General features: G+C 39.1%; 1 protein-coding gene across 4 annotated transcripts in view; it reads left to right on the plus strand.

The window, feature by feature from the left end:
- GRK5 (G protein-coupled receptor kinase 5) overlaps window positions 1–15,353 on the plus strand; it is a 300,122-nt gene that overhangs the window by 233,710 nt on the left and 51,059 nt on the right. For 3 of the 4 annotated variants that reach the window (XM_072623961.1, XM_072623963.1, XM_072623968.1), the window contains one exon: window positions 14,308–14,408. In XM_072623961.1, coding sequence (XP_072480062.1) covers window positions 14,308–14,408 — 101 coding nt within the window. Of the gene's footprint in view, window positions 1–14,307; window positions 14,409–15,353 lie in introns of those variants that run through there. The other variant, XM_072623979.1, reaches the window with a different exon arrangement.

Here is a 15,353-nt window from a genome sequence, read left to right on the forward strand (position 1 = left end):
CTCTCAAAGAATATACCTCCTAAACCCCAGGAGCCTTCCTAAGGGTCTGAAATGCCAGACTTAGCCATACCCCTTTACACCTCACCTCCACAGATATACACACATACCCATCTCCACCCTTGTTTGTTTATGGGCATTGAAACCCTGTTTAGATGTAAATCTTGTCTGAGAGGGTAAATACATTGAGCCATTATTAGCCATTAATATTTGAGTCCCCAGAAGAATATCAGCAGTCTAATGTCAAAAGGGACCTTAGAGATTAAGTTCTTCATTTTAAAGATGAGGTAACGAAAGCCAAGAGAACAGTGACTTGTCCAGGGTCACACAGCTAGTTGGTGGCAGAGCCAGGACTATAGCCCAAGTCACTTAACATCTTGTCCATTTTTTCTACCATACCACTATATTGTCCTTGAGGAAATGAGACACAAGTCAGATAGGTTCTGAGTATAAAGAGCATTGGCTGTGGAGTCAGCGGTTCAAATCCCATCTCTGATACCTGTTTCTTGTATGACCTTGGGGAGTCAGTCAAGAAGCACTTATTTAGAACATAATATGTGCCAAGCACTTCATCATTTAACATCACCCAGTCTCAGTTTCTTCATCTGTAAAATGTGAGAGTTGGACTAGATGGTCTCTGAGTTTCTCTGAATCTATGATCCTATGATGGAGGTGGAGAGAAAGATCTGGCAGGATTGAAAAAGAAGACTTCCTGCCCTTCCAACAGTATATTTGTGGGCCTCAGACCATGACTGGACTTTAATGCCTCTTCCCAGAGTCTCTTAGCAGAGCTCCATAATCCCAGGTTCTCCTTTGAATCAATGGTTAAAGAACTTTCTGATAGCAGTCGCAGAGTATTCAGGGTTTCCACATTCCCTCAGATATCTAAGTGAATGCTGGGGGCAGTGAAAAACCCTTAGCTGAAGCAGTAGAAACCAGACCTGGCCTCCCAGGGATGTTTCTTCTGAGAGCACAGGGCTCAGAGGAGATCCCTCTGGATGCTATCTTTCCTCCTTCTTGTTAACATCTTAATACAGGTGTCTCAGCTATCCTTTTTTTTAAAAATAAGTTTTTTGATGTTTTCTGTTTCTTACATCATCATAGTTATCCCTTCTCTTATCCCCTCCCAAAGATCCATCCCACATAACAACTAGTATTTTTTTTAAAACAGATAAGGCAGACAATCTTTATTTGCCTTCAGCTACAGAAACAGTATCAAGCAAACTCCTTAAGACATGATTTCACAAAGCATATGTTCCTGTGCTTTTTTTAAGAAATTGGGATTCATTAATTTTACTTAATTGCGGTAGTATTTTGATCACTCTAGCACAATCTTCAAGTGCAAGAAAAATAACATCAGCTTTTGATGTACCCCAAATGGGTATACTGCTGCATTTAAACTGAACTTTTCTTTTTTCCTGATATTCATATTAAATTCTTAAACGGTCCCTGTTTTGTAGCTAAAATGCAAACATGCAGAGATTACCACCTTATGTCCCGTTAACATCGACTGTATTATTACTAAGCCTTTCATCAAAAATTCACTGTATTAGTTTTACTCTGTAGATTTACTCAGTATTCAAAAGACTACTTGCATTTATAACTCTATTTTCTTGCTGAGACAGCAGATTGACTTCATATTTGTAGCCCAGATGAGTGTATACTAATTTAAAGTCTCTTTTTCAATACATTTTTCTACATTTCATAAGCCCCAAGCTGTTGTATAACCTGCTTATGAAAGTATGCTTTATGTTTATGACTCAACTCTACATATTTTAGGTTTCATATAGGTGATTTATAAATACCGTTTAATCATCAAAACAATTAATACAACTTAGTATTTATGAAGTTATCAAAAAATGTGCATACTTATCCTAATCAATCTTCTTTAAATATTTTTCACTGTCTACAATGGTAAATAAAATTTATTTATAGTAAGGATTTGATTTAGTTACTTCTACACAGCTTCTGTTCATTTTATTTTCTTTAAAATGAATTTAAACCACTGTCTTATATGCTCTAAATTGCAGGATAAATGTTTTTATTCCCATATCCGCAACCCAAATTATAAATGCTGTAGTTTCCAAACTGGGTGGAAGACACTAACAATGAGGTCACTTAACAGGATGCTGCACATAGTAGGTGATCAGCAAATATGTTGAACATAAAATGAATAATGTGAAAGATATTGTTGAATTAGTGTGTTAGTATTTGGCGGTGAACACTATAGGGCTAGAAAATCAATCCACCAATACTGTTCAATTCTTAATTTGGAATTTTGAAATAAAAGGCAACAAATTATTAAATAATTACTTTTTGAAAAAAGTTAATTCTAGTTACTATATAACAATACTTGCTAAAAAGAAAAAACATATAAAACTTATACTGTCTTACATCTATAATCAAATGAGGCACTGATAATTATTGAACTAAGAACCTGGGTTAATTTATGAAAGTAGAATTCTATTTTTCCAATTCAAGAGAACTTTATTATCTCAAATTTAATTCTTTCATCTCCCTGGATGCAAAGTATAAATGGAAAATTGGTACAAACAAAAACACAGTATTTAGATTTAAATTCGAAAATATGTATAATGTTACATATGTATATAAATTATAATGTATAATGTGGACCTCTCACTTCCACAAAGGGATGGGTTGGGAGTGTCTTTTTGTGTCTCTTCATTCTGAGCCTTGTTTGACCATGATAATGTTACATTAACTTTTGGTGTGTGTGTGCACATGTGTGTGTGCATGCATGTGTTCATGCATGTATGTGTGGGGGTGTGTGTGCATACATGTGTGTGTGCATGCACGTGTATGTGTTGTTCCATTTATCTTGTGGTAGTTACTGTTTTCTTGGCTCTGCTCACTTCATTCTTCATCAGTTCACATGTATCTTCCTGTGCTTTTCTATTGATAACACACATTACTTCTTATTGAACAGCAGTATTTCATTATATTCATATACCACAGTTTGTTTAGATATTCCCCAATGGATAGGCATCTACTTTTGTTTCCAATTCTTAGCTATCACCAAAAGAGCTACTATAAATATTTTGGAGTAGATGGGAACTTTTTTCTTATTGATGGCTTCTTTGGGATATAAGGTCAGTAATGGAGATTCTAGTTTAAAAGGTATAGACATTTTATTCACTTTATTTGCATAATTCAAAATTTATTTCCAAAGTGTCTATACTATTTCCAGCTCCACCAACAATGTATTAGTGTCCCTATCTCTTCACAGTCTCTCCAGTATTAACTGTTGTCATTTTTTTGCTGTTGATTTCACCAATTAGAAGGTTGTGAAATGAAACTTCAGGGTTGTTTTGATCTGCATTTCTCTTATTATTAGTGATCTGGAGTATTTTTTTTCCATGTGGTTATGTAACATATGTTATTGCCTCACTGGATCATATAGTAACCCAGACAGGTAGGCAGTCATCTTATAGATGAAGAAGCTCAAGGAAAATGACAGTTTCATAGCCCTATAGTTAGAATGAAAGGTACACAGTATCATAGATTTAGAGTTGGAAAGGACCTTAGAGGTCAGCTGTTCACCTCCTTCATTTTACTAATGAGGAATCAGAGGACTAAAGTGGTAAAGTGACTTGTCCCTGTCCCTACCAGGTACTAGGATAGGTGGCATAGTCTGTATTTAAACTCAGGTCCTGAGATTCCAAGGTCAGTGTTCTTTATACTTCCCTGGGCCACCTGCTTCACTGATTTGGCTTATGGTCACATAGCTAGCAAGTAGAAGAATTAGAATACATACCCGTGTCTTCTAACCCCAAGCCCAGTGTTCTGTCCACTGAACCAAGTTATTGTTATATCCTCAGCTGATGCCTTAAGGGTAGAGTGAGATGAAACATTTCCCACTATTTCTCTCCCATTGCCTGAGACCAAAGGCTCAACAGAAAACTTCCTGTCATATACAGCCTCTTGTGTCTTGGTAAATAAAAGAGGAAGGGCAAAAGTCGTTTTGCCTCTTGGAAAAGGAATAAAGAAATTTTGACCATTCTGGGATCCATAAGACAATTACCAATTTCTGGCCATCAAATGTCAAATTTCATAAGATTGCTTTGAATTCTACAGTAAGTCCTATGGTTTTATATAGGCTATTTCTCTAGGGTTGTGAGCCCAAAAGGAGACAATTCTCCTTTAACACTGTCTAAGCAGAATCATCCATTTCAGTGGAAGAAGGCATTTTTATGGTAGTCTATTTATATAATCGATTTTGCTGTATTTGAGGAAAATAATCTGACGCTTTCTTGTTCAATTAATGCTATATTAGTTTTTGAAAGAAAATATCCTTTGAATCTCTTGAGTCTCAGCTCCATCTTTCCTTCTCATATGTTTGAGACATTTTTCAGTTCCAGATGTAAAACTGGGCAGCAGTTTTTTATTCAAGCTAGCCAGGATATTGGCAAAGGTGTAATTTCCTGGACTGACTTGAAAGGGGGCTTGGTTCCATCAGCTTAATCACTTCATGTAATGCCAAAGGCTGAGCTTAGCCCAATGGCCATTAAACCAAATGCATTCTTCTATGCCTGTTAACTCTCCTCATTAGGGCTTTAATGTGGGCAGAGCCTTTAGGAGCCATGTACCAGATCCATAGTTACAAGAATGGTTTCACAGGATTCTGGTGCTATGTTGGTGATTTTATCTGTACAGCATGCCTCCCTACTTTAATCCTGGGTCATCCCTCATATTAGAAACAAATTGGAGGCTGAGGAGGAGTGAAAGAAAACTGGACTTTCTCAATAGTCACATTACAAGTAATGTCTGTTGAAGTCTACACACTAGAACCCAGAATTAGAAAGCAGTACTGGTAATTAATATGATGCTGAGGAGTAAAGACTAGCTGAAGTATTGAAATCTCGAGGTTGGAAGTGGGAAGAGGGATAATCAAGAAACAAGATATCTCAAGCAATAACAAAACTGATAAGACTCTAATTCAATTGGAGAACAATGCCAGCAACACATTGGCTATTTTTTTTAACTTGTTTCCTTTTTTTTTGGTAATAAAACAGATCACTTTAATATAGTGCTTTATAGCTTACAAAGGGCATTCCACATGGCATCCCTGTGATGGCAATGCAAGAATTTGTTCCATTTTATAGAAGTGATTGAGTCTCAGAGAGATTAAAAACTGATCTGTGGTCATACAGCTCTTAGATGATAGAGTAAGACTCAAACCCAAATTTTCTGGTATTCTAAACTCAACCTTTACTTGTGAACCACCTGTTTTGTGGACTGTGCACCCACATGTACCCCTCTGAATCTCTGCCATCAGACCACATCTTATCCCACAAAATAAAAAGAGCTGACATTTCCGTTGCTGTTTAAGATTTTCAAGGCACTTGATGTGTGTTATCCCAATTGAGATGCTCCCAGCTTCCCCCTCACCTCATCCCACCCACTCACCCAGAAACAGAAGTGAGTTTTCAAAAGGTTTTCATAGCAATCAAGGTAAAACAGGTTTAAAAAAAAGAATTTTAGGCTTGCAAAGAATATAGACACATCAAATTAGAGAGCACTCTGATACACTCTCTGCCTTTGTATCTTTGCCCTAATCAGGTCTAAGGATGTCCAGCCTTTCCTTACCTGAATTTGCTCTCCTGCAATTTCCTGGCCATCAGTCTGGCTCCCACATTGCTAGTCAATTAATAAACATTAATTAAGAGCCTATTATAGTTCAGGCACTTTGCTAAGTGCTGAGGCTACCATATTGCCTACCAAAAGCTATGGCAACCATCTGTCTCTTGACTACAGCTAAAAACCAAATCTTTGGTGGTTAAAGCTCATGCCACTCTTGGCCCTTTCTGCAGTTTTCTGGAACCAGTGCTCCTGGGGGCCACACTAGCATGGTTCCACCCACTTCTCCTGAATGATAGATGTGTTTACAGTCCCTCTCCATCAACCAATGTTTCCCTGGTTGTAATGTAAATATATAATTTACATTATAGGGTAGAATGGAGATGGGGGGTTGGGGGAAGACAACAGCTAAGATATAGCACTTTGTATAATGTAGGTCTGATTTTTTTTTGTATATATTAAGTCTAAATTAAAGAACAAGAGTGTTCTCAATGTTTTTACCAAGACTTAGCATGTGGCATGTAGTAGGTGCTTCATAAATGCTTTTGGAATTAATTTGACCATTAAATTATACTGTGTTTCTTGTGAATTTTAAAACAAAAACAACAATAGCATAGTATAAAATCACACAATGTTAAACCTGGAATGTGTGCTGGAGATCATTTAATCTAACCTTCTCATTTCCTGATAAAGAAACAGGCTTTTCAGAGATGAAAAGTAAGGTACCCGAGTTCCCTCAGATACTGTGTGTCTGAGTCTGAACTGGAAACCCAAGCTTAGGATGACCAGGACAGTGCCGTTTGTACTGTACCACACTGCATTGCAAACTGTGATAGTGGGCACATGTGCATCTATATACTATACAATCATACCTTCGTTCAATTTCCACTCCCAGTAATGAAAGAGTAGTTTCTTCATTGGGGCCCTAAGCAAAAAGGAATTTTCAACAAATTCTCTCTCTCTCTCTCTCTCTCTCTCTCTCTCTCTCTCTCTCTCTCTCTCTCTCTCTCTCTCTGTCTCTCTCTGTCTCTCTGTCTCTCTCTGTCTCTGTCTCTGTCTCTCTCTGTCTGTCTCTCTCTCTCTCCCCCCCTCCCCCAAGACCTATGCTCCCTTCATGGCCAAATCCATCATCCGCTGCCTCTAGGAAGCCTTACTTGGTTAGCTTTATCCCACAATTATCTTTCCATTCTTGAAATTCCTCTAATCCTGAGAGTCTATTGTAAGCAGCATCACCCCTGAGTATGTATGGACACATCTTGTCCTCTAATTATTTCCTGTACACGTCTCATGGTCTTCACCATAGTAAAAGATATTTAAATAGAGGGAACATTTCTCTTTAAAACTGATTTTCTTCTCTTTCCTTTTTTAAATGTATCATTGATACCCTTAAAAAAACTATTAGTCCTATATATGCGTGTGTGTATGCTACACACATACACACATACACACATTGTATACATGTACACACACACACATATACAATTTATCTATCCCAGATAGCAAGCCATTATCAGAGAAATCTGATACAAAGATTTGTTCCCGTTTGACTACTTCCCTTCTTATCTTAGGTGTATTCATTTTATCTATGCTTTTTTATGCTTTTTCTCCCCCAATTTTTTAGAATATTTTCATTCAAAGTTTTGAGATCCAAATTTTACCCACCTCCTTCCCCCTCCCAGAGACAATAAGCAATCAGATATGGGTTATATGTGTATAATTACATAAACTATTTCCATATTAGTCATTTTGTACAAGAAAACTTGAATAAAATAAAAAAATGAAAGAAAGAATGTGAAAACTAGCATGCGTCAGTCTGTATTCAATCAATATCAGTTCTTTCTCTGGAGGCAGATACTAGGCTTCATCATTAGTCCTTTGGGATTGTCTTGGATCATTGTATTACTGAGAAGAGCTAAGTTATTCACAGTTCCTCATCAAACAATATTACTGTTACTATGTACAACATTTTCCTGGTTCTGTTCACATCTCTATGTATCTGTTCATGTAAGTCTTTCCAAGTTTTTTGGGCATCATCTTGCTTGTCATTTCATATAGCACAATAATATTCCACATATAATACCACAGCTTTTTTAGCCCATTCTCCAATTATTGGATGGACATTCCTTTGATTTTCAATTCTTGGCCATCACAAAAAGAGCTGCTATAAATATTTTTGTACATGTGGGTCCTTGTCCCATTTTTATGATCTCTTTGGGATGCAGACCTAGTAGTGGTATTACTGGATCAAAGGGTATGCACAGTTTTATAGTTCTTTGGGCATAATTCCAAATTCCTCTCCAGAATGATTGGATCAGTTCACAACTCCACCAACAGTGCATTAATGTTCCAGTTTCTCCACATCCTCTCTAACATCCAACATTTTCCTTTTTTTGTTACATTAACCACTCTGATAGGTGTGAAGTGGTACCTCAGAGTTGTTTTAATTTGCATTTCTCAAATCAATATTGATTTAGAACCTTTTTTGTATGGTTATAGATAGCTTTGACTTTTTTTTGGCTGAAAACTGCCTGTTCATATCCTTTGACCATTTATCATTTGGGGAATGATTTGTATTTTTATAAATTTGACTCAGTTCTCTATATATTTGAGAAATGAAACCTTTATCACAAACACTGGCTGTAAAAATTGTTTCCCAGCTTTCTGCTTCCCTTCTGACCTTGGTTGCATTAGCTTTATTTGTGCAAAAACTTTTTAATTTTATATAATCAAAATGATCTATTTTATATTTTGTAATGCTCTCTGTATCTTTTTTAGTCCCAAATTCTTCCCTTAACCATAAATCTGATAGATAAACTATTCCATGCTCTCTTAATTTGCTTATGGTCACCCTTTATGATTTACATGTACCCATTTTTACTTTATCTTCATATACAGTATAAGATGTTGGTCTATACCTAGTGTCTACCATACTGTTTTCCAGTTTTCCCAGCAGTTTTTGTCAAACACCTCCCCCCCTTCTTGCCCTCAATTATCATAATTTTTTCATGCCTCTTTCATGTGAGATGATTTACCCCATGTAGTTTCCCTATTCCTTCTAGTCCAAATTTCTTTCTCACCCTTTTATTTTGTTTTTTTGAGGAGGGTTATCATCCCATTAAAGTCACCTTATATCCACACCCTCTGTCTACATATACTTCTGCTAATTGCTCTTATGTTAATAAAGTTATTAAGAGTTACAAACATTATCTTGACATATAGAAATATAAATAGTTTAGCCTTATTGCTATGTTTTCTCATTATTTCTTTTTGACCTTTTCATGTTTCCCTTGAGTCTTGTATTTAGAGAACAAATTTTTTATTCAGCTCTTGCCTTTTAATTAGAAATGCTTGAAAGTTCTCTATTTCATTAAATATCCATTTCCCCCCCTGAAAGATTATATTCAATCTTGCTGGCTAGATGATTTTTGGTTGTAATCCTAACTCCTTTTCCTTCCAGTATATCATATTCCAAGCCCCCTGGTTCTTTAATGTGGAAACTGTGTAATCCTTACTGTAATAGCTCCATGGCACTCAAATTATTTCTTTTTTGCTGTTTGCAATACTTTCTCCTTGATCTGTGAGTTCTGGAATGTGACAAATGATGTTCCTGCCCATGAGTTTTATTTTGGGATCTCTTTCAGGTGGTGATTAATGGATTCTTTCAATTTCTATTTTGCCCTCTGGTTCTAATATATATCAGGGTAGTTTTTGATAATTTCTTGAAAGATGTTGTCCAGGGTTTGTTTTTTTTTATCATGGCTTTCATGTAGTCCATTAATTCTTATATTATCTCTCCTGGATCTATATTCTATATCTGTTGTTTTTCCAATGAGAAATTTCATATTTTCTTCTAATTTTTTTTTTTACATTTTTATTTCATTTTATCATATCTTGATGTATTGAGAGTCATGAGTTTCCACTTGTTCAGTTCTAAATTTTAAGGAATTATTTTCTTCAGTGAGCTTTTGTACTTCCTTTTCCATTTGGCCAATTCTATTTTTTTAAGGAGTTATTTTCCTTATAAATTTTTATATCTCTTTTCATATTATTGACTCTTTTTTCATAATTTTCTTGTATTACTCTCATTTTCTTTTCCCAATTTTTCTTCTGCTTATCTAATTTGCTTTTTAAAATCTTTTTTAAGCTCTTCCAGAAATTTTTGGGGGGCCTGAGACCAAATCACATTTTTCTCTGAGGCTTCCCATGTAGCCGTTTTGATACTCTTGTCCTGGTCTTAGTTTATGCCTTGATCCTACCTATCACCATAGTAACTTTCTGTATTCAAGTTCTTTTGGGGTTTGCTTGTTTGTTTGTTTGTTTTTTTTGCTCACTTTTTCCTGCATTTTTTGTGACTTGGTGTTTTTATGTGAGAGTTGGACTCAGGTCCTGTAGTGTCCCAAGCTTTTTGTTCTGGGACTCTGGGTCTTACTACTGACTTTCACTGGACTTCAGGGCTTACCTGCTTGTTTTCTCTGGAGGGTAGGCTTCCCTTCTGGCTTGTACTGGGTTTGGGGAGAAGGGCACCTCCCTATTGGCCTCCCCTGGAGTGGGGTTTAGCTGCTGGTCTGTTCCTGAGATGGGGCCTCGCTGCTGGGTCTTTCTGGTGGCTGGCCCTAGAGGAGTCATTTTGGTACTGGTTGACCTGAGGTGTGGGGGTCCTGCTGCTGCATTGCTGTGGAAACAGGTCTTTCTGCTGGTAGGCTCCAGGGACAGGTTCTCTGTTGGCTAGCTCTGGGGTTGGACTTCACTATTGCTCAGCAGCAGGGTCAAGGAGTGGCTGGTGATGTGTGCTGGGAGTAGAGTCACTGGGCTGGGACTTTGATGCACTACACAGATTGTTCACTTGCCTAGAGGCCTGCTGACTTGCAGGAGAGTGGGCCCTTGCTGATGGATGGCCCCCTATAGTGAGACTGGCTGCTGCTACTGCTCTTGGACCTTGCTACCCTTCTACCCCAGTGAGACAGACTTGCCTGCCAGGCTGGTTAGCTGCTTCCCTGCTCCTGAATCAATTCTGAGATGATTTTCTAATTGTTTGGAAAGGAATTTGAGAGCGCTTCAGAGGGTTCCTTCCTTATTCCACCATCTTGGCATCAGAAGTTCCTTTTTATGTCTTTTTAAAAACATCAATGTCGTTTCCCAATGATTGCTCCCTCCCCATCAATAGAACTCTTCCTTTAAAAAAAGTACAATTAAAACAAAACAAATCAACACATTGGGTGTATCTAACAGTATATGGCTCATTCTGCACCTGGAAGCTGCTTCCTTTCTGCCAAAAGGCAAGAATGCATCACTATCAGGCCTATGAAGCTATGAATGGGTGAAGGGAAGGAAGGAGGGTACTTATGAGGGGCCAGGCAACAAGGTGGAGGTAGAGTAGGTCCCAGTGAAACTGAAAGCAGTTTGGCTAGCCTTCGCATGACCTGGAGGTTCCAGGTAAGGACTCACCATTGAGTAGGCTTCAGGGTGGAGTCATTCCCAAGGGACCAGGAAGTCAGTGTGTAGGTGGAGCAGACCAGAGAGTGAGCCAAGAATGAGCTGGACGTAGATGAGGTCATGGATAATGATCAGGCAAAGGAGACTGAGGAATAGTTGGAGAACCAAGAGAGGTCATTAGTCATGAAAACTCAGAGAGAGGATAGTATCCAGGAAGAGTGGGTGGTCAACAGTGTCAAAAGTTACCAAGAAATAGTCAAGAAAGTAGGGATCACTTTTGAGCTGAGCAGGTCAAGGAACCTACTTTGGAAGAGGTAAACCTAAGTTGAATCTTAAGGAAGTGAAAGATGTCAAAGGCAGATATTTGAGAAAATAGTCTAATCTAGGCATGGTAGATGCCATATGCAAATGCTTGGAGGTGGGAGAGGACAAGATAAACTAGTAGGAGGTCAACAGGTAGCCCAGTTCATCTAGAGAAGGAAATTCTTAACCTTAAATGGACCTCTTGGGCGGTTTGGTGAAATCTATGGATTTATTCTTTTAGTAATAATGCCTTAAAATGCATAAAATAAAGTACATGGGATTACAAAGGAAACCAATTATTCTGAAATGTAATTATCAAAACATTTAAACACAGATAAGTTCACAGAGCCAAGAATGAGACCCCTCATCTAGAGAGTGAATTGCAAGGAAGTGACCATCAAGAAAGAATGCTGAGAAGACAGGTTGGAGTCAGGTTGAGGATAGGGGAATGTGGAGCTCTCTGCTGAGTGTCAAGCAGGGGTTGGTGGTGACATCCCAGTGACCAAGCTACGGGAGCTTTATTTTCAGCTAGTCCAAAAGCTGGGTAAACCACCAAATCCTTTCCTAGATGCAGTGTCCATTCATCAGCCTTCTTGCTGAGAACTCAGTTAACAGCATGCAACATGCTTTTTTCTTCCTAAACAGTTTCAGGTCTGAGGGGGAGTGATAGTGTTGAAAGATCTGAGCTCCATTTCAGGCTAATCCTTGGGTGGATAGGGTCTAGAGCCAACAGTGCCATTTCCTGATTGAATGGAGGACATGAAGTAAAGGGACTATAAAATGAGAAAAGAAATTAGATAAGGAACCTGCACCTCCATCCTTTCCTCCTCTCTTAGATTTCCCTCTGGATCATCTACTAAACCTCTGGGAAGACTCCAGGTGACTTATTAGGTCTCTCTCTGATGTCCCTTCTCTGCTGCCCACAGAACTTCTCACTATAGAATGTGGAGAAGTGGAAAGAGATTTGGGTGCTATTCCTCCCTCAGCCCCAAACTCATTCACTCTGTGACCTTGGGCAGGTAACTTCACCCTATAGATTTTAGTCTCCTAATCTTCAGAGGTGAGAGAGAGAGGGAGGGTGTAATTCTGCTGCCGCAGCTGAAGCTCATCATCATGAAAAGGCTCCAGGGAGGAAGGACAGTAGGAAAAGAAGAGCTGGATATTCATTCAGGACTATGGGAAATGGAAGATGAGCCCTTATTTCATTTACAGAGAAAATGCTCAGTTCATGCAATTGGCTATTTCTGTAAACACAAAAATTAAAACTCCCCAATGAAACCCCCAAGTGGGCTTCAACATTATAACCAGCACAACGTTCACATTTCAATAGCAAGGAAGCTGTTCACATGAAATCAGCATTCTTTGGGAATGGGGATTTGTCTCTACCTCGCCCACCCACCCCAATTATCACTCTAATTTATTTTAAAAAAAAAGGCTGATTATGTCATAAGCCATGAGTCAGCTTCCCCAAACATCTGGATGAGAGTGAATAACTGGGACTCCTACTTCTTCTCCCCCATCCTGGCTCCATCAGCCATTGGCAGCACCCAAGAAGGATTACTTAGAGGGCAAAGTGGGGGACTTACTAAGGGTCCCACAGAGTCAGAACTTCCCAGTTCCCAGCTCTTTCCCAGCATCAGCGTAAGGCTCTTTCCAATATTCCCTAACGTTACCTCTGTCATCTGAAAGCTGAACTGACACTCCATTCCTCTTTTGGGAGACACATGGATTTTTCTTTTTGAAGCACACACCAGATAACTCAACCCAAGATAATGATAAAAATTATTCCTTACATTTGTACCAACACATGAACCTTTCAAAGTGCAGTTACATTGTATCCTTTGGGCCTCCCAACAACCCTGCAGGGGATCTTGGACAGAGATTATTGGCTCCACTTTAGAGTTGAAGAAACACAGACTATAGTTAATGTATTCATAGGATCACAGATCTAGGATTAGAAGGGACCTGAGAAGTCATCTAGTCATGCGTTTCTTAAACTGTGGGTCGTGACCTCATGTGGGGTCACAAAAAATTGGCAGCAGTGAAAGGTGCCTGCACGCAACAACCAAAAATGAGTTAAAAATCAAACAGGTAATGAATCCAAGGAATTCTTCTGGCTGAATTTGCCTGTGTCACATCACACAACTTTACCACAGCCTTGATTCTGAACACAAAGCATGCACACTTTGCACTACGCATGCCCTCAGGTCATGCAACAGGTGGAAAAAGTTTAAGAAGCCCTGTCTAATCCATCTCCTTCATTTTACCATTTAGAAAACTGAACCGAAGGAAGTTAGCTGATCTACCCAAGGTAACGTAGATAGTAAGCAGCCAAGTCAGAATTTGAACTAAGGTCCTCTGCCACAAGAGCTAGAGCTCCACTTTATAATATTGTCTCCCTGTATGAATTCATTTCGATACTTATTAAGCTCCTACTATACGCAAGGCAGGAGCTAAAGATAGAAAGTAGTACCTGCCTTAAAGGAATTTATATTCCACTGAGGAGATAAAAATAAATACATAGATATGATCAATACGAGGGAGGTAGGGACAGAGAAAAGGAGAAATGAGGCAAAATCATCCAGGTAAGTTGTTGACAGGCAGAATCAGGGAAGATTTCAAAGAGGAGGCAGGATTTGACATGAGCCTTAAAGACAGAAAAGGTTTCTGGGAAATGGAGATCACTTACAGGTGCGTGATCTTTCCATTATGCCCTCCAAAGCTTTTGCAAGGCAGCTGATGGCTAGAAGTAGACCCAGTTTAGAATATGGAAAGAAGAAGGGAAGGAGACAGTGAAAGGTAGGCACCATGGGGTAAGAATATTGAGAGTCATGGCCTTCTTGTCCAGATCCAGACTCAAGATTTATTGAGGACGTCAACTTTGGATCACCATGGGAAATTCTTGTCTCCAGAAAGACTGCTCATCCTGCTGCTTCCCTCCACCAACTTCTCTTCTCCATTTTCTCTTTATCACAGTCCCCAGCATATGTCACTGAAGTCAGCCAAGACCTGATCCACCAAACGGAGGAGAAACTTGAACTGAGACCCTGCAAAGAACTGTTTTCTCACTGTGCAAAGTAAGTTCTCCCTGTTAATCCCACTGTTACCGACTTTGCTCCTCTTCCCCACTCCATTATATGTGCCTCTATTAAGTAGCTAGGGAAACCAAAGATTGTCAGCAGCTTTCAGATACAAAGCCTGGTACATTGTTATGCACACAGCAAGAGGATAGAATGAGTGGAGAGATGAGGAGGGAGATTCTGTGTCCAGAGAAGAGACGAAGTTCAGGCTGCTTCAGATATGCCATGTCAAGTGGGTGTCAAGATTGCTCCATTAGTATGAATAGGAAGGAGCATTTCTATTCCATTCTATAAGGGGACACACTCAGGCACTTGGCGTCTCAGGTATTCACCAGCTTGTCCCACCCAGCCAAGCAAACCAGCCATAGACTCCACATTACGTGAAAAGATACAAAGGAGGCAAGTCCAAAGAAAACATCTCTGTTTCAAAGCGAATAAAAATTAAGTGGCTCTACAGTCCATTTCGACAGAGGAATGTGCAAAGTTTGCTCTGCCTGGTTTTTCCAGAAAACCTTCAATGGGATGGAGTTTCTCTTTCCCCTCCCCCTTCCCCAGCCTCTTCCCGTCCTGAGCACTTCAAAAGCCATCAGTCTTTCCTAAAGCAGGAGAAGGGGCTCTTTCTTTCTTATTCCCTCTTTGTCTGCTGAGAAATAGGTTGCCTTAGTGAGGGCAGCTCTACCAAGCTGCTCCCCAGATGGAGCCAAAGAACATTTTGCATTCCAAACACTGAACTCACTTGCTTGATGCCGGGTGTTCATAAACCATGTGTGTGTGTGTGTTTCCCCACACACACTTGAGCACTCACTTGTGCACACATATACACACATTCCTTTGATTCCCCAAAAGGCAGGATTGTCCTAGATGGGCCCATGCCCTCATTTTGAGCACATTTTGTCCTGTCTCAGATGATGTCATAGGATTGGAAGAGACAGGCCATGACGT

This window comes from Notamacropus eugenii, chromosome 1 (genome assembly GCF_028372415.1).
Source record: "Notamacropus eugenii isolate mMacEug1 chromosome 1, mMacEug1.pri_v2, whole genome shotgun sequence".
Classification (NCBI taxonomy): Eukaryota; Metazoa; Chordata; class Mammalia; order Diprotodontia; family Macropodidae; genus Notamacropus; species Notamacropus eugenii.